This window comes from Leptopilina boulardi, unplaced genomic scaffold (assembly GCF_019393585.1).
Source record: "Leptopilina boulardi isolate dan_hultmark-lab unplaced genomic scaffold, ZJU_Lbou_2.1 LbouV2_316, whole genome shotgun sequence".
NCBI lineage: Eukaryota > Metazoa > Arthropoda > Insecta > Hymenoptera > Figitidae > Leptopilina > Leptopilina boulardi.
This window is the reverse complement of record NW_026137881.1, coordinates 3,739,897-3,763,507: the sequence shown is the minus strand read 5'-3', so window position 1 is coordinate 3,763,507 and position 23,611 is coordinate 3,739,897. Positions and strand designations below refer to the sequence as shown.

Genomic DNA, 23,611 nt, shown 5'->3' with positions numbered 1-23,611 from the left:
ATTTTTAATTTTTGGCATATTTTTTTGCGTCTTTAAAATTAAAAAAAGAAGGCATTAAAATTTTTTTTCTTTGTAACGTTTAGTTCACTTAATAATAAATTTAATAACGAACAATTTGCAATTTTCTTTTTTGAAATCGGTCAATAAAATTTTCAGCTATCCTGCACAGCAATTTCAAAAATCCTGTTTCAATAAAAAACGCGTTGGAAAAAAGTATCGAAAATTTGAAAATAATGATAAGAAAAACACCATTTAAAGTGCTTACATTTTAATCTGCTATTTCTGCACCATACATTAGTCCTTCCTCTTCTTCATAAGTCAAATTATAAATTCACAAAGAGACTTCCTCAGCGACGCCGTTACCAACCTGCTTCGCTACTCGGAGCAATAGCTTCATTCATTGCCTATATGTAGCACAGAGAGGACACCGAATTTCGCTGTTAAAACTTTTTTAACATATTTTTGAATACATAAGCTGACTATTTATGCAAAAAAAAAAAAACCGATTCAATTTTTTGAACCCCGTAATGTGGTTTCCCCCCTTAAACGTTTATTTCTAATTATGTAAAATTAAAATAAGTTTTTATTGAATATTTTGGATCTAATCAAGATCAATGATTTATAAGTTTTTATTGACTAATTTCGATTTAATGAACTTCAATATCGTTTACATTAAGAGTTATTTTTCTTTGTGTATTTTTAATTCAAAAATCACAAACATAACCTAAAATTTTTTTACCACTACCGTACCCCGAGTTTTCCATGATAGTTATTTCCATTTGTGTCACACATTACATATATCTTTTATATTACAACTAACATCATTTTAATTATATAACCACTATATAAAAATTTATTTATTATATTTTATGTGACTTTTAAATTTTAGGTCAAAAGAAAATCCATATTTTTAATCGAAAGTAAATCACTTATAAAACTTTTTGTGTCGATATATTCATTTCGGCAAGTATATAAAATATTTTTCAGCATTTATTTACGAGTAATTATCATTAAAAGTAATTGTTAAATTATTGACAATAAGCTGAGAATTTTACATTTTGTTAAAAAATGCAGTGCGGAGCAAAACCGGGTACCAAACGGTGGGGCAAAATCGGATATATTTAAATGCATTACACTATATATACATATTTAAATTTTATCTCAAAAGAATCGACATGTGTGTTTTGAAATCGATGTTTAACTTTCGATATATCAATTATTATTTACCATATCGATAAATAAACGATAAAAAATTAATAAAAAATATGAAAAATTTCGTTTTAAATGATTTAACTGCTGTTATTCATTATATTAATATAATATATTTAAATTAAATTTATTGAATATTAATTATTTTATATAATGTAAGTGATATATAATAATAATTGAACAAAAAGTTAAAGAATATTCCATGATTTATATATTTTCTTGATAGTAGGGGAGACCGGGTTTACTTGGCGCACTTTTTACTCCTTGTTGTGTATCTCACTCATTTTTGCTATTTTTTCAAAAAGTTAATGTATAGAAAACTTTTTGTAACATATAAGCTTTAATTTAAAAAAAAAGAAAGTTGAAATATATTTAATACTTTTATTTTTATACCACTTTATTTGAAGCTGTGCAAAGCGCGCCAAGCAACCCCGGCCCGGGGTTGCGTGGCGCACGAGTGAAATTAAAATTAAATTATATGATTTAAAGTTTAAATAATATAAGACTTAACAGTCTTGTACTTTAATTTTACAATAGGATTATTTTAAATTTAAAAATGAGAAAATTTCATTTAAATTAAATGAAATCGTAAAATTACCAAAAAATACTTTTTTTTAATAATAACACTGTGAATATTTAAAAACAATTATTCGGTTAAATTTTTTGAATAGGATTGTTATTGGTATTTATTAATGTGTAAATTTCATATAATTAACTTCATTTTATTAATATTTAACGAAATTTTCAGATAACCGCGCGCCACCTAACCCCGAATGTACTTTTGAAATATTTATTAATTTTTTTATAAAAACTGTTAATATAAATCAAAAAAAAATTTTTGTTTCTTAATAACAAATGTATAGAGCTCAAAACTTAATACATATTTGAGCTCTTGTAAAATTAATTTTTTAAAGAGATATCACAAAAAAATGAAGAGGTTAAAAAATTACTTTGGAGTGCCAAAATCAGTTATTTTAATCTATACTCCACAATAATTAATGAATATTAATGAAATTTTTTACAAACTTACAGTTCATCAAGTACTTTAAGCGCAGAATAAAGAGAAAAATTAATGTAACTTAACACTTTTGAATAAACTCAAGTGCGCCAAACAGCCCCGGTCTCTCCTACCCGGTTTTGCCCCACCATCGGGGTAAAACGGGGTACTTTGCATTTTTTTGAAAAACCTGGTTTAAATTGATCAAAAAAATTTTTTTTCATGCAATCGACCTTATTTTCTCATTCTCTAATGTTTAAGAAAGAATTTTCAACGAGATTTGAACTAATTTATTTGATAGATTCTTTGTAAACCGAGAATTCCAAAAAGGTACCCGGTTTTGCCCCACTCTCCCCTATAGATAAAATTATGGTAAGTTTTACCATTATATATATATGTGAAAGAAGCGACAAAGGAGTTGCGCGCGTCGACGATAAGAATCGTGAAGTACGTCGCTTGTTGTTAATTCTTGCGGGCAAACGCGACGTCCGCTGCTGCCAACAAAACCAAGAGTTGCTTATATACAAACTGAATGTGTATATATATAGTTTGTGTGCCTCTGTATTATTCGATCTGTCAGTCTCCGGAGTCTTAAGACAAATGGAAGTGCCAGAGATCTGACTTTACAATTCCACTCGAAAAGCTATAATTACAAAAGCAAGCGAGAGAGAGAGAGAGAGGCCGAGTTTCCGCTTTAGTCTGTGTGGATATATAGTTAAGGTTTGCGGCGACCGTTGCAAATTGCAAAGAGAGCCAACGATTGACCTGAATTAGGGTCCTTGGCGAAGAAAGGTAATTCCTATTTTCGACCTGCTGACCCTTAACTTCTAGCTCCTTATTGCTGACACTAAATCCAAGTCCGTTACCGTTTACACGAGTACGATCTTAACGATTCCCCTTCCTTTTTCTCTCTCTCTCTCTCTCTTTCTACTTCAATTTGTAAACGTTTCGCTGCTTCGAATTACGCGCCGGACGTTGCGACGATTTATTTTTCTCTTCCCCTCTCGCTATTTTTTTTTGTACCCGTCAACAATTCCAAACGTCCGCTCCAAAAGAAAAAAAAAAGAACGACACCGCTTTTCGCAGAATTGGCCAAAGAAGCAGGGAACTATTCGACTATATACACTCGCTACTTGACTTTTACGGGGTCAATCCATACATTTTTATTGGCATTTTGAAATATGCCTCCATTATTCCAATTCCCCTATATATATATATATATATATATATATATATATATATGAAATACATTTTTCTCATTCAAATATTATAGTGTATATAGTAGTGTGCTCCTCCTATTTCAGGGAAACTGTTGACTTGCTTCATAACTTATTGATGGTTACTAAAAGGTTATTGATTGCTTTACAAGGCAATTGAATTGTGAGGAAAATATTGTACGAACATAATTTATTGTGAATGAGGTGGAGAAAGAAAAAAAAAAGAACGAGAGAGAGAGAGAGTTTGAATTAAATTAGTGGAAAGAATGTTTTGATGTTTTATTGAAGTGATCGTCAAATTGGCTCCCTGGTGAGGATGTATATATAAGAATTATAGATTGTGTTTGCGTTGATGGGGAGGAGCAGTATATAGGCAGAAGCGATTGAGATAAAAAAAGGATAAATCTTTACTTTTTTGATATTTTATTTAAGTTTCTTGTTAGGGTTTCGAGGCTATAGTTAAAAGGTTCTTAGTATTTTGTGAAAAAATCTTTAACGAAATTTTGGTGCGTTCTGCCGTCTGTCTGTATCGTTAGACCTTAACCATTTTGGTGATTTCCTAGAATAATAAGTCCGAAGTTTCTAAAAAAATTTTTTAGATTCGCAAAAAAAAATATAAAGTAACTTTTACTGTATTTACAAAGTAAAACTTAAATTATCCGAAACTTCTGCGCATTTATGGTATAACTTTTGCTTTGGTAATAGAAAAAATTACTACTAAAATATAGCAAAATTTACTCCGGAAATAGTAGTTTTTACTATTGTATTTACGGAGCAAAACTTGTCAGAAATGAGCAGAAGTTGTAAAATAATATTTTAAGGTTGTAAAATAACTTTTTAAAGTTGTATACAAGGGTATTTGGGGTCGCTGGTCACGAATATGACATTAATTTTTCGAAATTCAAAATGGCGGATACAAAATGGCGGACTATTTTTTAAAAATTAATCAGATTTGCTTGAAAACTGCTACTCGGGGGTTTTTGGGGTCGCTGATTACGAATCCGACGTCAGTTTTTCAAAATTCAAAATGGCGGATCCAATATGGCGGACATAATTGTTTTTTGTATATGCTTCTGTAATTTTCGTTGATTCTGGAATACAATTTTAAAAACTTCAGAATAAATTAGATAAATAACAAAATCTAAGTTTATGTAACAAACAATTTAAATTATTTCAGAAAACATGAAAAAAATAATTTTATAAAAAAAAATTTTATATCACTATAACATTTACAGTTGAATAATCCCCGGTGTCAAGAATAACAACATTTGATTTTAACATGTCTGTCATTTCTTAAGTTGTGTTATTTTTTTCATAAATCATGTACATATATATATATATATATTTAAAAAAAAGGAAAACAGAAGCGTTGGCGTGTTTTAACAACCGTTCGGCTGTTCAAAGTGTTTACTTTACGAAATTGTTTGAAGAGTCACACTGGTTGGTGAGGTTTCTCTGTGTATGTATATATGTGAGTGACTGACAAAGGGGCAGATCACTTATTTTTACGTTGAGTAATTCGAAATAGATACATCTTAAACATGTCAGTCAAAAAGCACTTGAAAAAGAGACAGAGACATCTATAGAGGAAGTGGGCGATTATTATAGCTTCGAGATATACATAATTTCCTGCTTTCTTTTGAATATTGGATCCAACCCCCGCATCAAATGACACATAAAATCCAGATGAGACATTATATATCACAAAACATTTATTTAGTACATATCATATACATATATATATGAAATATCCGAAAAATTTATTTTTCTTTTAGTGTTTTTTTAGTATCTTATTATCATAAATCACTTTTTCTTTCGTATACACGCAAAAATATATGATCTCAAGGGACAGAGTGAGAGAGAGAGAGAGAGAGCGAGAGAAAAAAAAGAGGCGTTTTACGAAATGAAAAAGTGCCACGTGTTTTTATATTTTTGTCTATGAAGAAAAACAGTGGCATTTTGAAATATGACACGCGCACGTGTTTTTCTGGTGTTTGTGCAGACTTGCCCATAAGATATCTTTTCACGTCTCAAAACAACAGTCATTTAACTGCAACAACAGTAGACGAAGCCATATACGATAAACAATGTTCCATAACCTATTACAAAATCCCAAGAAACGTTCAAGTCTGCCAAAATGCTCATAAAGTCGATTTTTAAAAAGAAATTTTTTTTTAGGTATCTGCAAAAATATTAAAAATTTTAAATTCAAAATTTTTACATTTCTTTAGCATCAATATCACTACAATTTTAGCGAATTTAAAAAAAAAATCCGAGAAATACCTTAAATTTTAGAAGAAGATAAATATTTCAGTACCCCTTGATATTACGTCCCTGAATTACTAATTAAGGTTAGTTTCCTGTTTTGTTTTAACAGCTGAAAGGGCTGAAAGTATTGTATCATTAAAAGTCTCTTTTTGCCTTTAAAATAATTTTGTGATCACTTCAAGTACGCACTGAAAAAAAAATTTGATTCAAATATTCCGTTATGTTGACTATTATCAAAATAAATATTTATTTGAACCAAATAAATATTAATTTGAATTAAATCAACTGTATTTGATTTAATAATTTCTATATTTTTAAAACAAATACCATTTAATTGACTCAAATAATAATTATTTGATACCTATAAATAAATATTTTTGACGCGTCACGAAGAAAGGGACCTTAGAAGCAAAAAATTATAGGTTATATTTCAAAATTTTTAAGTGAAAATTCTTTTAAAAAAATCAACTCCTAATGCAATACAATGATGATTAAGTATTCATTATATCTAAACAATAAAAATCCCTTTTTTATATTACAGAAACAAAAGGAAACTTTTAAGATAAAACTGTCGTAAACATAACCTATAATTCGTTTGCTTTTAAGGTCCCTTTCTTCGCGACGCGTCACAAAATGTTTTAAGTAACTAGAAATTTGATTTCTTTTATTAATTTTTATTTATTGGCATCAAATATAATTAAAAAACATATATTTGATTCAAATAAGCGATTATTTAAATCAAATATATATATTTTTTTAATTATATTAGATATGCCAGTAAATAAAAATTAATAAAAGAAATCGAATTTCTAGTTACTTAAAAACAAAAATTTCTTCCTCAAAAATATTCTGATGGAAAATCACTCATATGTATAGCTAAAAAGAAAAATGACGGTACACTTTAATGATTTAGTTAAAAGCACGCGGCTTTTCAAAAATCTATATAAAGTGACTGCTGGACGCACGCCACCTGCTACACACTATGTCAGCCAGCCACGCAATGATTTATGAAGTGACAAAATTCCAATTCGCCAAAAATCGCGATTACGGGATATGCAGAATCACATTTTAATGGACAGAGAGAGAGAGAGAGAGGGGGGGGATCTATCATAAATCAAGCGAAATGCACAATGGAAATTGAGTTTGTTATTGTTAAAGCCACATGAGTAATCAAAATGTTAAAATCCATATTTTAGTTGACATATATTTCAAAATTTTAGATTGTACAATAAAACTTGTAAATTGTACAATTTACATTTTGACAGTATATAGACAATCCAATTTTTTATATGCGGTACAAACATATTGTATTTAGATATATATGGTGCTAACTTGTAAATAGAATAATTTACATTTTTTAGTATGGTAAAATTTATATTTTAAATAGTATAATTAAAATATTATGTGCGATGTCTATCAAAATTATATATAGTTTAAAGACGAACATAACCTTAAAGTTTAAAATAACCTAAAATATGAAAGAAGCAGGCGCATGGCGCCTCCACTGCAGGATTTCGTGGCCGGCTAAGGCTAATGTTTACCATATGGTAACGGTTGTTTATGGTAACGCTTACTATGAAAACGATTGCCGTGGTAACAGTTGCTATGGAAACTGTTACCATGGCAACCATACGAGTCAAAAACATACGTTAAAATAAACAATAAAGGTCGTATGTTAAAAATGTTTTAACATATAGGTTAAAACGTACATAACCTCAAAATTGAAGGTCGTGAATATAGCTGCAAGTCCAAGTGACCGTTACTGAATAATGATGTGAACATTAGCTGCAAGTCTATAATGGGTTTGACTAACCTAACCTCAAAATTGAAGGTCATGAGTCAAAAGTAAATTCAAAATAACGGGTCATATAGGTCAAACATAACCTTAAAATTTAAGATCATAAGCTTAGATTTCGCAAAGTTTGAGGCTATATATGCGTCTATAAAGGTCGTAACGCAACATAATCTCAAAATCAAAGATAATTTGTTTGCAACAAATAAATTTTCTTTTTATCAAAAAAAAATTTGTCAAAGAAATTGATTTATTTGAATTATGGCAATCAGAAGATTGGTGCGCGAAATATATATAATATTTCAATCAAAAATTAATCAACAAAAAATAAAAAATGTAAATAAAAGAAATATATATGTAAAGAAAAAGAAATAATTTATTCCTAAAATTACACAATAGGTCTGCGGTCACATAAATGTTAATTAATTATATATACGGACAAAATTCATAAAACATTAGGCATACAACTTTTTTTTTTTTTTTTTTTTGTCATGCCTATATCTTTTAAATGAAATCTTAATGTATATGATTTCGGCTACGTTTTCCGGTGAGAACATTATCATTTTAAACACAGGCGGTATATAACAAGTTCTCTGAACTCTCTGGACTTGAAATGAATTCACTTGGTACTCCGGGTGTATAGCCTTTAAAACGGACGTGAAAAGCAGCTTATACAGTCGACGATACTATTCAATGGGTGACATTTGCATGAAAACAGCTATGGCGCATTATTGTCCTGTGACATCCGGTTTTTTTATATATACATATATATATATATATATACATATATATATATATATATATATATATATAAATATACATAGTGCCCCGATCATTAGCGTACCAGATCCTTTTTTGATAAGGTGTTTAAATCTCAAACTTCCCTCTCCATTCTCGCTCCATTCCCATAGCATGTGTGAATAATCTGTGACAAAAAAAATATTATCAGTAAATCGGTCATTCATCTGAAAAACGCTATTATTCTGTTTCGACTTCTTTTTTTACATATATATTGTCAGAAATAATTTTTTTGAAATAAAATGCTGGGGTGAATATGAAATTTTTTTAAAGCAATTATCACATTATATACACTCGGAGAATAAATAATTTGTTTGAAACAACCAAATTTTCGTTGAATCAACCAAATAAATGCATTTGCTATAGGGGAGACCGAGGAGGAAAGTAACAGAGGAGGAAAGTAACAAAGCTTATAACTTTTAAACAAATTATCGGATAGACATGGTTGAAACATATTTTTAGTCAGCACTGTTCCCCCTTCCTCCTCCATAGTGTGTCCGAGCCTGACAGGAAAGGTTAGGTCTGATTCCGGTGTGACGTGCAGAAAAAACGTCAAAAGTAAGTTTTCGTTCAAATTTTCAAAGTCTCGTATTTCTTTAATTTTATTGTTTTTCAAAATGTGCCTTTCGTTATTTTGTAGCCTTATTATCTGTCTTTAAGTTGTGCTTAAACAAACAATTTAACATTTGTGTAGTTTTAACTTTTTTGTTGACATACAAGAAAAAAGCGACCGAGGAGGAAAGTAACAAGCTACTTTTCTCCTGTTGTCGATATTGTCCATGTTTTAACTAATGATTGAAGCAAATCGTATTTAATTTTACGAATAACAGAGATTTATTTAAGAAAAACCTGTGATCTAGGTAAGCATAAAATATCTTTAAGAAAAAAATGAGCTAAATTCATAAAATGTTCGAAATATGTGCTAAATATGTCCCAAATATGTGCCAAATAAGTATAAAGTGTACTTAAACTTTTATGTGTTCCTAATAAAAATATTTCTAATTAATAATAGTCATTAGTCTAAAGAATTTTACATAATTTTATACTGTTACTTTCCTCCTAGGAGCTTGTTACTTTCCTCCTCGGGGGTCAGGAGGAAAGTAACAGATGAAGAGCTTGCGTAAAAGTTATACTGTGAACAGTCAACTTATTATAAATGTTTAATTCAAATTTTATTTAAAAGGTGAATGTCCAAGCTTTCATTTAATATATTGGACAAATTTATCCGACAAATATTTTTAATGCTAGCATAAAAAAACTGATTTTTGTTACTTTCCTCCTCGGTTTCCCCTACACCCAGCAAAAAGATTGCTTTGATTCAAAGAAATCAATTTCTTTGACAAATTTTTCTTTGATACAAAGAAAATTTATTTGATTCAAACAAATTATATCTTTGATTAAAAAAAAAATTATCTTCGTTTCAAAAATTTTTTTTATCTAATTCAAATAAATGGTTCTTTGATCCTATATCAATGTTAGAAATTCTTTGATTTTATGCTTAAATTTCTTTCATTTAAAAAAAAATTTCTTTTGAATCAAAGAAATTTTTTTTAAAACTAAACAGTTTTTTTTTGTTTCAAAGAAAATTTTATTTTGAATGAAAGAAAACAAGTTAAATAAATTGATTTCTTTAAATCAAAGAAATTCTTTCTTTGGGTTATAAATAAACCGTTTGGTTGATTCAAATAAATTATTCAATCGACTAATTTTATTTAAATGAACCAAATGATTTATTGCATTTTACTAAATTTTAATCTTAATTAAAACCAAAAAGTTTATTCCTTATAAGTAAAATATTTCATTGATTCAAATAAATTATTTTATCGAGCGTATTTGGTTACTATATTTAAATACATTTTTTGATTAAGTTAATTATTTATTTTTTCCGAATGTCTTAATATAATATTTTATACGAATTTTTTAGTTAACAAAATTTTTAAGATATCGAATTTTTTGTTTGGCAAAATTTTTTATTTTACAGCTATTTTCTTTAAATTACTTTTTATTTATAAGAATTTTAATTTAAACGAATTTTAATTTAATTAGAATTCTGATTCAATCGAATTTTATGTGATTCGAATAATTAAATAACAAATTCATAATTCACCGAATTTTAATTTGTCCGAATTTTTATTTGTACAAAATTACAAATGCGTCCGAACAAGCAATCCACAAAAAGTTTTCGGCTTAATTTTTAAAATTAACAATGCTTATATTAATTTCTAATTGGTCAGTTTAAAAAATTACGCCGAAATCTTTTTGTCGATTGTTTTTTCGGACATTTGTAATTTCGGATAAATGAAAATTCGGCGACTTAAAAATTTTATCAATTAAAAATTCGTACAAATATAAAAATTCTGACAAATCAAAATTCCGTGAATTGAAATTTTTGTAAAAATTAAAATTTTTAAATGACAGAAATTCTAAATCAATGAATTTTTAATTGATGGAATTTTTAAGACGCCGAATTTTCATTTGTCCAAAATTATAAATGTCCGAATAAACAATGGACAGAAAGATTTCGGCGCCATTTTTAAAATTGACTAATTAGAAATTATCAAGTAAATCATGATTGGTAAATTTTCAAAAATTGCGCCGAAATCTTTCTGTCGATTGTTTGTTCGGTCATTTGTAATTTCGGACAAATGAAAATTCGGCGTCTTAAAAATTTTATCAATTAAAAATTCGTACAAATAAATATTCTGACAAACAAAAATTCGGTAGCCTATTGCTACTTAACTCTTGATTAATAAATCCCTGGTTTACAAGATTATGTGACATATATGTGTAAATTGATAATTATTTTTAAATTGCCATTATGATCATCGACTTTTGTTTTAATTTATTGATCAGAAAGTTAAGGTATATATATACATATAATATTAATAAATGACAGGTGTCATAAATTATATCAACAGCCACGACTAATTGACTTTGAGGTCCACACGACACGCGTGACTTGTGTATGATAGTAAAGAGGTTACCTGTTGGGCGGGACTCCCACGCAAAGTGAAAAGGGAGAGAGAGAGAGAGAGAGAGGGGGGGGGCGAACAGGTGATTATTTATAAATGCCTCTCAGTAAAAAAAAAAAATAAACCCCTATATATAATATACACTTGCACATACATATAACGCACCGCAGGTGTGAGTGTCAGCTCAAGTGTCTTTTTGTCTTCATTTAATGTGTCCCCTCCCCCTTCCTTTACCCCTCGTCATGAGTAAGCATATACCGACAGGATATGGTCTTTAGAAGCGAGAAACCTCTTTCTCTAGGAGCGCATTTCCGCTTTTTATACTTACTTAAATGGACATATAACATTGCTTTTGTAATATTAAAAGGAAGTCGTGAACAGAATCTAATACCGCAATCACTATTTATCATTCTGTTCCTTTTTTTTTCCTAATCAACTTATTCTTATTCTCAGAGAAGCGTAATTAATTGGGAATATAAAATAGCGCGCACCAATCAAAAATATTTTACCCCTACTCTTTGTGTTGCGCGCATAGAATAGTAGAAAGGAAGTAAGGAGCGCTCCAATAAAAAATACTTCATCTCTTCTCTTTATGTTGCACGCGCAAAAAAGTAGAAGAGCGATCCAATAAAAAATACTTCATCCCTACTCTTTATGTTGCGCGCGCAGCAAATAAAATAAAAATTTAAAATTGAGACCAATTAAAATTCGGTGAATTGTGAATTTCTGTCATTGAAAAATTCGAATCACATAAAATTCGATTGAATGAGAATTCTAATTAAATTAAAATTCTTTAAAATTAAAACTCATGTAAAGAAAATGACTGTAAAATAAAAATTCAGACAAACAAAAAAAATTCGGTAGTTAAAAAATTGATATAAAAAGAAAAATCTGTCAAATTTTAATTTGAAAATTCGTCTAAAAAACAATTATTTCCAATAATTAATAATTATATGTTAAAATAAAAATTCTAACTAAAGATTTTTTTAAGATAATCACGTGCCCTAACGTAATATTGCATAAACTAACTTAACCAAAAAATGTACTTAAATGAACCAAATACGTTCGATTAAATAATTTATTTGAATCAAATATATATTTTAGAGGAATAAACTTTTTGTTTCGATTGAAATTAAAAATTTCTTTTAAACGTAGATAATTTTTTTTTTTTTTTTGACTCATATATAATTGTTTGAAATAAATAAATTTTCTTTGTATCAATAATAATATTCATTCTTACACAGAAAAAACCTAATCTCAAATTGAGTACAAAATTTATACTCAATTTGATACGCATCAAAAATGAGACAGGCAGATGACGCCACGTTCTATGTCATTTAACATGAATTCATTTTGAGATACAACAAATATGAGTCAAACTTTTTTCTGTGTATTCTTTATGTTACGCGCAGGAAAATAGAAGGAGCCCAGATAGCACGGAAACTTGCAGCAAGCTTGTCAAGCTTTCTGCGCAAGCTTGCTGTAAGCTTTCCAGGAAAGGTTGCTGCAATCTTGCCATGAAAGATTGCTACAAGCATACTAAGAATGATTGCGGCAAGCTTGCCGTGAAAGATTGCTGTAAGCTTGCTACGTAAAGTTGCAGGAGAATTTCAACAAGCTTCTGGAAAGGTTGCTGCAAGCTTGCTGCAATTTTTAAAAAATACATTTTAAATTTTAAAAAAATTTATTGGTTTTTTTTAAATTTGAAAATCCTTGTGACGTTTATTATTATTAATTATGTCCTGTTTATTTTTATTTGGAAACTTAACGAGAAAATTTTCGAAACAAATTTGAGGGGACTGGGAATTGAACCCGGGTTCGACAGACACTAACCAAAGACCCTAACCGCGAGAACCTACTCGACCAACTATCAAAGAATAAAAAAATCTTGTTCTTAACCCTCGACTGTTTTTATGAGTTGAAAAAGAGTTGAAAAACGAGGATTAAGAGCAAGATTTTTTTATTCTCTGATAGTTGCTCGAGTAGGTCCTTGGTTAGGGTCTTTGGTTAGTGTCTGTCGAACCCGGGTTCAATTCCCAGTCCCCTCAAATTTGTTTTGAAAATTTTCTCGTTAAGTTTCCAAATAAAAATAAACAGGACATAATTAATAATAATAAACGTCACAAGGATATTCAAATTTAAAAAAAACCAATAATTTTTTTTTAAATGTAAAATGTATTTTTTAAAAATTGTAGCAAGCTTGCAGCAACCTTTCCAGAAGCTTGTTGAAATTCTCCTGCAACTTTACGTAGCAAGCTTACAGCAATCTTTCACGGCAAGCTTGCCGCAATCATTCTTAGTATGCTTGTAGCAATCTTTCATGGCAAGATTGCAGCAACCTTTCCTGGAAAGCTTACAGCAAGCTTTCACGGCAAGCTTGCCCTGGGTGGGACATTTCGCTAGCTCAGACAAGCTTGCAGCAAGCTTGCGCGGCAAGCTTGACAAGCTTGCACGGTGAACTTGCCGCAAGCTTGCTGCAAGTTTCCGTGCTATCTGGGAGGTATAGAAGCGCTCCAATTAAAAAGTACTTCATCCCCACTGATTTTGCGCGCGCAGGATAATAAAAATTACAAGCGCTCCAATTGCAGAGATTCTATAATTTTCAACTGTTGCGCGCACAATATTTTTAATTCTCGATTTAAAAAATAATAAAAACAATAATATGCTAGTTAAGATTGATGTTTTTTTTTCTTTTAGGTGGAGAAATTGGTAATTAAATTGTAAGGCAAAATGTTCTCAAGTGTGGAAAATAAAATTTGGCAACGACTATATGTGAGAAAATATGCGCGCGAGTTTTGAGAGGAAAGAGAGGGTTAAGATTGCATGTGTGTGCGTGTGTGTGGCCTGAATTCTGACGGCGTCGAGTGACGTTCGTCGTCCTTTTGCAGTGCGCGACAACTCGAATGGAGTGACAGGCGTGAGGAGTGAGAATGGCAATTTCGCAGCGTGTTCCAATGTCGACACGCCATGACTACAGTTGTCTTCTTCGTTCTCGTGTGGCATTGCATACACACAGTGTCGTGTATATATAAGAGAGAAAATGCTCGCCGCAGTAACAAAAGATATATAGAACATGACGAGGTTGAAGTACACGGCCTGCGGGATGTACAAAATACTGAAATATTGTTCTATCTTCCTAATAACTTCACAAAACTCTCGCGTTACTTCTTAACATAGAAGTTTATAGAAACTGACATAATTTTTAGGTTATGTTAGTCGTTTTTAACCTTAAACTCAGCGTTCTCTTAGTCTATGGTCTTAAAATTTTTATATATATAATTTTGAGGTTATGTTTTCAGGTTTGTTAGTATTTTGACCCTGAATATTGACAGGTCATAAGTTAAGAGACCACTGAGTTTGAGATTAAAACATAACCTCAAAATTAGGTTCAATAAGTTCTGAGTCAAAATACTAACAATCCAAAATTTTAGCCATTTGCCTTAGAAATAGATCAAATTTTTGAGGTTATGTTAGGCGATTTTAACCTCAAACCGACACCTAGAAAAAAGATTTCTTTGATTCAAAGAAAATTTTATTTTAAAGAAGGAAAACAAGTCAAAGAAATTGGTTTCTTTAAATCAAATAAATCTTTTCTCTAAGTGAAGCGGCGTCTTCACCTATATAGAAATTAATCTAATTTTGAGGTTATGTTAGCCGATTTTAATCTTAAACCCAGCTCCTATGTCCTTAACATTTGACCTTAAATTATGAGGTTATGTTTGCCTCTTGATCGCTTACTTATCATCTAATTTTAAGGTTAAGTTTTCACGTTTGTTTAGTATTCTGTCCTTGAACATTGACAGGTTATAAGTCAAGCAAACAGTTCTTATATTAAGAAATTAAAATCAGTAAACATAACCTTAAAATTGGGTCACAACTCAGAGCTAAAAACTAAAATGCGAACATAACCTCAAAAATTCAAGATCTAGGGGCGGTTGGCGCCACATCTCAGCATACCTTATCGCACCTTTCAACCAACATCTGCTATTAAGACGTTTAATTAACTCCATTGTAAATTTCCCTCTCTTTCTCTTTCTCTCATCTTCAGCGTACCGACACACTCTAAATTTTACTATATATATATATTTGACATTTATCTTGATTCTAATTTAATGCAAATCTCTTTTTTATGTTAATTTTTTTACCATTAAAAATACATATATTTATATATATGGACCCTTTAAAACTTTGGTGACTTATGAAATACACTTTTTTTTTGCCATTAAAAGTATTTTATTTATCATACTAATTGATTCTTATGAATTACAATCTTTTTTGTGAATTATGAGAATTTTAAAACCAATTTATACGAATTGATGATAAAAACTATTTTTCAATTTTAGTCATAGCTGTATAATTATTTTGACAACACTTTGGATAAAATTTTAATATTAAAATTCAAATTACAATATAATTAGTGGCAGATGTATATATATGATTATGTTAATTTTCTATCTCCTGTGAAAAAAAGTGTGCCTGATGAGATATTGTCCAGTTTTCCCCATCTTGCTTAGGCCAGGCTCACACAAGTTTTCCAAAATTTGAAGAAAAAGTAAATAAATGCAATTTAAAAATAAAAAAAATTAATTTAAAAAAGTAATTTTCATACTAGGAAAACTGACGAGGCCCTTAACAAACTCTTATTTTTTAACTAGGAAAATAAGCTTTGCGATTTTTACAAGAATAAGATTAAAAATTTTCATTCTTCTTATACTTTGGACCATAAGTCTATAGAAAAAAAAATTTAAACAGAAATATATCCAACGTTTATTTTTATTTGTATAAGGAAACAAAACCTATATACAGTAGAAATTGTTCGTTAAAAATAAATATTTATATATATATATATATATATATATACACTTTTCCTCTGACTTGTTCTTTTGAAGCGTTATTAAATCTGACAGGCATTAAAAAAGCTCTTGTGTGTGCACGAGGGAAAAAAAACCTCGCACTCGCGCGTAGAAACCACAAATTCAAAAGAAAGTGTCAGGTGCAATGATTTGGCATGGTGACTTGTCGGTTGACAAATATTTTGTCACCATCGGTTCCATACACAGACACACAGTGAATGACTATTTCTTTTTTCTATTTTCATGTAAATTGACATTTACTATATGAAACCGTGTATAGAAGTTAAATTTTTAAAGAAAATCCTCAGCGTTACTAACGTCGTCTCTATATAACTTTTTTTCAAAAACATTATAATACACATATATATATATTCATTCATATTTCTTCACAGAAAGACGAAAAATCTAATGGAAATTTTTCATTCTAGTTATTTTAAAACAATTTTTTAAATATAGAATTTTAAAATTCTTTTACTAATAATAAAAACAATTAATTTTTTCTTCTTCTAATAATAATAATATAAATAATAATAATAATAATAATAATAATAATAATAACCACAAATAATATATTAACTAGATTTAAAAAAGGACTCTAATCTGGGTCTGCCTAGTTTTCCTAGTTTGAAGAAATATAAATTAAAAATGGTTTGAAACATTATAACAGCCTTGTTGGACGCCAGTCAGTTTCTCTCACGAGAACTACACTAAAAATAGGGAAAACTGGGCGGTGCCCTATCAAGCCTCTCATTTTAATTTCTGTCTGTAATTTAGGTGTTTAAACAGAATTCCCGACCAAAACCCCAAAAATGGTAGTCACTAGGTTTAAAATAAGGCGCTGATTAGGACCTTCCTAGTTTTCCTAATTTGAAAACATGTAAATAAATTAAATTTATAAAATTACCTTTTGTAATAAAGTTATTTACAATTAAATCCAATCACGGGGTAAATATAGAAATACTTGAAGGGGCCCTGATTAGTTTTCTCCTAGTAGGGAATTAATTCGAAACAGCGTTACAACCTCGTCGGGCGCTAGTTACTTTTTCTGCAGAGGACCACACAAGCGATAAGTAAAACTAGCCAGTACCTCATCAAGCCCACAAAAAGGTAGTACCTAGTTTTAAAAATAGGCTCTGGTTAGGGCCTCGATAGATTTCTTAGTTTTGAATAATTTCAAATATATTATAATTATTACTTTTCTTATTTTAGAAAATTGATTCGTAACAACGTTAAAGCCTTGTCGGGCGCTAGTCAGTTTCGCTTACAAAAGCCTCAGTAGAAATGGGAAAAACTGGTGAGTACCTCATTAAGTCCATATTTCAATTTCTGCTCGATTATTATTTTTTAATTTTAGTTGTTTAAATAGAATTCTTGACCAAAAACCAAAAAATGATAGTCACTAGTTTTAAAATAAGGCCCTGGTTAGGGCCCTCCTAGTTTTCCTAATTTGAAAAAATGTATTATAAAATTTGAAATATAATCTTTTATAAGGCAGTTATTTACAATAAAAGTAAATTACTATTGGTATATTCTAGTACATTTGAATTATTTTTCATTATGGAATAATTTATAATATTTTTTTGTTTTGCAACAAACAGAATTGTCAATTAAATATAATTTTATAAAATTAATAATAATCGATCGAAATAATGTTTTCACACGAAAACAATATAATGTTATTAAATTAATTATGTTCAGTACTGATATTTTCAACGCGCGTGAATTAACAATCTAAATGTCAGACGTGTGTAATTAATTATAATCAAAGATTTATTATTTTGCAAGAGTATATAAGATAAATTTTTTCCCATTTATAATCATTATATTAGTTTCATTATACGAAGAATTTTCATTTAATTAAAATATGACATAATCTCTGATATATTGACAATTTTGGACAAATGAAAATTAGGCGTCTTAAAAATTCTATCAATATTAAAAATTCGTGCAAATAAAAATTTAGACAAAATTAAAATTCATCGAATTAGAATTTGTGTAAAATTTCGAATTTTTAAATAACAGAAATTCTAATTCACCGAATTTTAGTTTGTCCGAATTTTTAATTGATGTAATTTTTAAGACGCCAAATTTTCATTTGTCCAAAATTACAAATGTCCGAACAAACAATCGACAAAAAGATTATGGGGCAATTTTTGAAAATTATCAAGAAAATCGTAATTGGACAATTTTTAAAAATTGTGCCGAAATCTTTTTCTCGATCGTTTTGTTCGGACATTTTTAATTTCGGACAAATGAAAATTCGGCGTCTTGAAAATTCCATCAATTAAAAAATCGGAAAAATTAAAATTCGGTGAATTAGAATTTCTGTTATTTAAAAATTTCCATTTGTACCGAAATTCTATATAATTCACTGTATACTTTAATTTGTTCAAATTTTTATTTGTATGAATTTTTAATTGATAGAATTTTTAAAACGCCAAATTTTCATTTATTCGAAATTATAAATGTCCGAATAAACAATCGACAGAAAGATTTCGTCGCAATTTTTGAATATTGATCGCAATCGCACGATTTTCTTGATAATTTTTAATTGGTCAATATTCAAAAATTGCGCCGAAATCTTTCCCTCCATTGTTTGTTCGGACATTTATAATTTTGGACAAATGAAAATTCGTCGTCTTAAAAATTCTATCAATTAAAAATTCGGACAAATTAAAATTCGGTGATATTGAATTTCTATCATTTAAAAATTAAAATTATTCATATTTTTGCTATTGGATCAATTGAGAAATTTTGCCGCGTATTTATAATTTTTGTTGCAAAGTTTATTTTTGATATTTTTTTCCTCATTAAAATGACATCAACTTTGTAAAATCGAAGCTTATACCCCACTTGGAAAGATTCCCCGGAAAGTGCCCCTTGGAGGTTGTATCAGAATTCCGTCGGAACTTTCAACGTAATTCCGTCGGAATTCCATCGGAGTTTCAAAGAATTTCCGTTGGGATTCCGACGGAGTTCCAACGGAATTCCGATTATTTTTTTTTCAAAATTTTTAGAGCCCTAATTTCGTTGGAATTCCGTCGGAATCCCATCGGAAATTCTTTGGAACTCCGATGAAATTCCAATTAATTATTTTCAAAAATTTTAGAGCCCTAATTTCCTTGGAATTCCGTCGGAAACCCATCGGAACTCCGTCGGAATCCCATCGGAAATTCTTTGGAACTGCGATGGAATTCCAATTAATTATTTTCAAAATTTTTAGAGCCCTAATTTCGTTGGAATTCCGTCGGAATCCCATCGGAAATTCTTTGGAACTCCGATGAAATTCCAATTAATTATTTTCAAAATGTTTGGAGCCCTAATTTCATTGGAATTCCGTCGGAAACCCATCGGAACTGCGTCGGAATCCCATCGGAAATTCTTTGGAACTCCGATGGAATTCCGACTGAATTACGTTGGAAGTTCGCAGCGGAATTCTGATAGAACCTCCAGGGGGCACTTTCCGGGGAATCTTGCCAACTGGGACATTAAAATCATTTAGAAATTATTATTATATATATGTATATGACATTCTCTTTTTGAAAACATGCTACCGAATCAATAAACAACAACTCTCAGAGGGAGTGAGAAGAAAAAAAAAATTCTCGTCTCGCAGCAGGAATCAGGTCGGCGATCGTATAATTCTGTCAGCCATTAATAATAACTAGCATTAATGAAACGAATTGCATATATATATATATATATATATATATATATATATATATATATATATATATATATATATTCTTTAGAGGCATCGAGCGTTAATTATATATGCAGGGATAAAATAACGCCAATCGCGTCATAAAACCGAGTGTATATATATATATACGTATATAAAAGAAGAGGTGAAAAAGATCTCTTAGAAGAGTTCTGTGTGTATGCGTATCACTATACCAGTGTATATAAAATACGGCAAGTATTAAAACTCTACTTACCTGGACATTAAGGTTCCTTTCAGCACATCGTCAAAAACTATATACACGAGATCTCAGAGAGTTTATGTTCCAGAAATAACTGTCATTTGCCAGAATTAAGATGAAAAGAAAAAAAGAAAAAAATTTTTTTTTTCTGCCAAATTACTATCCGTCTCGGTAAAGAAACAAAATTACTGACTCGAGACTATTTATATTTTTCGTGATAAGAATAATATATTTTTCTCTATAATTTTTTATTATATTTATTCTTTTTTTTGCGTAATATTTATTACTATTTATTTTATATTAAAAAAAGTAAACGTAATTTAACATTTCCGTTTACAAAATTGGTACAATTTTTTCTATTTAAAATTGGGCCTTGACTAGTGTGTCGCTAGGTTTCCTAGTTTGGAAAAAAACGTAAAAATGAAGTTATTTAAATTAGATATAAAGGTTATTTGTAAAAATGTTAGTTACTAAAAGAAATCTTTGTAAAGGAGTTTTAATATTTTGGAAAAATTGAAATGTGGATCTGATGAGGCACTTTCTAGTTTTCCCTATATCTCTGGTGTAGCCCTTGTCAAAGGTACTCATTAGCGCCCAACAGGTCTGTTACACTGTTTTGAACCTATTTCATAATGAAAAAACTAGTCAGGGCGTTGTCAGGTTTTCCTATTACTATTCAGGGCAAGCACCCCCGGAATAAGAAAATGATTAAAATATTTGTATACAATGATTTAATTTTTTAGTATCTTTTTCAAGAAGTGTTAATTTTGATAACTTAATTTATTTACACATTTTTTAAATTAGGAAAACTGGTGAGTTCCTAACTAGAGCCTTATTTTAAAATTTAATAACGTATTTTGAGTTTTGGTTGGAATTTATTATTAAATTCTCAGAATAAAAATTTTTTTATTGAAATAGAAGTATAAAGAATTTTTTTAGTTGTAAACAGCATTTTATTAATTTAGGAAAGCTGGCGAGGACTTGGTCGTAGCCCTATTTTGAATACTGCAAGTTTTGGGATAATTTCTGCAAAAGAAATTATTTTTATTTTAGGGAGTTAATCAGAAATTTCGGGCTAAAATCCTAGTAGCCTTGACGGGGGCTAATTAGATTCCCTGGACACTAGAGATAGGGAAAACTGGACAGTACCTCATCAAGCACATTTTTTTAATTTTGCGAGAGTAATTTTTTTTATTTTTGGTGTTTAACTAGAAATTCCGATTGAAAAATCCAAAAAGGGTAGTCACTAGTTTCAAAATAGGGCTCTGATAAGGACCCAACTAGTTTTCCTAGTTAGGCAAAATTAAAATAAATTAAGTTTTTAAAATTATTTTTTGTAATAAAGTTTCTAAAACTTAAAGCTAATAATGGAGTGATTATAGGAAAACTGAAAGGGCATTGACTAGTTTCTTCCTAGTGAGAAATTGATGCAAAACAGCGTTACTTCCATGTCGGGCACTAGATAGTTTTCCTTAAGACAACATTAAAAATAGGGAAAACTAGACAGTACCCCATAAATTCCACAAAAGTAAATCACTAGTTTTAAAAATAGAGCTCTACTTAGGGCGTGGATAGTTTTCTTAGTTTGAAAAAATTGTAAATAAATAATTATGATTACTTTTTTTTAGAAAATTGACTCGGAAAAGCGTTACAGCCTTGTCGGGCGCTATGCAGTTTCTCCTACGAAGGCCTCATTAGAAATCGGGAAAACTGGTGAGTACCCCATCAAGTTTACATTACATTTTCTAAACGAAAATAATAATTAAATAATTTATATAAATTTTACACTTAAATTTTCATTTCACTATAAAAAATCAAACTGGGAATGATTGACTATATAGACAAACGTTTGCACTCAAGATGAACTATATTATATTGTCTATATTTTGAAAAGAAAATTTAGTGATAAAAGTAAAAAGACCGTGTGCGGTGGACCGCGATTCTGGCATTGCATATATGCAAAACCAGTTGAACAGCACGAAAAACTTTATTTTATTTATTTTATTTATTTATTTTTTTTTTTTTTTGTCGACAGACATAAAGCATCGCATTTCGTGCCGAGCATAAAATATCTTTATTATACAAAATACATGCAAATTACCTTATTTACGATTATGGTCGCTAATTATATTGCGTGCTTATACAAAATGTCAACGTGGCCGAAGCACCAATGTGAAATACGTTTTCCTCTTTATGAGGCAGACTCAATGCCTCGAAGGCAAAATGCGCGGGCATAAAATATATATTACTTGACTTAACGATCGCAAAATGCCGATAGTTACCTTTAACTTTGTTGCCTGTCGAGGTGCAATCAACGTGCCATTAGAAAAAAATTGAAAATTCCTGATACGCTCTATACCATCAAAGCAATATATATATATATATATATATATATATATATATATATATACACGCAAAACGTTTGAAAATGAAGACAAGAGTTTATTTGGAAATAATTTATTTTTTTAATATATAATATACATTTAAAAGATGTAATTAGATTTAAAAAAAAACAGCAATTCGAATCGACCAATTCAATTAAGGGTTGCATTTATGCTTTAAATTTTCACAAAAATCATGTCTTTAGTTGTAATTTGTAATCGAAACTAATTACCTTGGGTAAAAATTATCGTTCACTTAACTATAGATGAAACACGATACTCATATATATATATATATATATACATATATAGGCAATCTTATAATATGCTTTCAACAACAATGAATATTCATTTCGATTTTGTAACAATATTTCCATCTTTAATGGAAACACTGCACATTTGTAAATATATATGAATATTTATTTTAAATACACGATCAGATATATATTTTCTCGCAGTAGTGCGTAATATACATATTATATAGAAATTTCTCACAAACAAATAAAAACTGCGAATTAACATTGAAAAACAAAAGTGTATAATTAAAAAAAATTTAATTGTCCAAAAATTATTAGAGAAATTTTGAGAAACTTTTTTTTTTTTTTTTGAGAAAATTTGTTAAATTTTTGTGCCACATTTTGAATTTTGAAAAAATTAACATAAAAATTGAAATCAATTATTATACCTTCAAAATAACCTCCGAAAAACAAGTTTCAAACAAAATCAAAATAATTTTTTAAATTTTTCGCCACCATGTTTGATCCGCCATTTTGAATTTTGAAAACCTGACATCAAATTCATAATCAGCGACCTTAAAAACCCTTTGTTTAGTAATTTTCATATAAGATTTAGCTTGATTTGAAACATTTTTTTCATTCATATTGAATCCGCCATTTTGAATTTTCAAAAACTGACAGCGAATTCGTAATCAGCGACGCCAAAAACGCCCCGAGTAACAAATTTCAGTTAAATTAGATCAATTTTTCAAAAATTCGTTCGCCATTTTGGATCTGCCATTTTGAAAAATTGACATCGAATTCGTAATCAGCGGCCCCAGAAACCTAAGAGTATAACTAATTTTAATTGAATTCGTTGAATTAAAAAAAATATCCGCCATATTAGATTCGTCATTTTGAATTTTAAAAAACTGACTGCGGATTCGTACTCGCAGCGACACTAAAAACGCAGGAGTTATCAATTT

At 29.4% G+C, this 23,611-nt stretch overlaps 1 protein-coding gene across 4 annotated transcripts in view; it reads left to right on the top strand.

The window, feature by feature from the left end:
• LOC127284011 (uncharacterized) overlaps positions 1 to 23,611 on the top strand; it is a 240,551-nt gene that overhangs the window by 141,004 nt on the left and 75,936 nt on the right. For 3 of the 4 annotated variants that reach the window (XR_007843416.1, XM_051309274.1, XM_051309275.1), the window contains one exon: positions 21,658 to 21,742. Coding sequence is in view for 3 of the 4 variants with exons in the window: in XM_051309274.1 (XP_051165231.1) it covers positions 21,658 to 21,742 (85 nt within the window). In the remaining variant the exon portion in view is untranslated. Of the gene's footprint in view, positions 1 to 21,657; positions 21,743 to 22,064; positions 22,343 to 23,611 lie in introns of those variants that run through there. The other variant, XM_051309277.1, reaches the window with a different exon arrangement.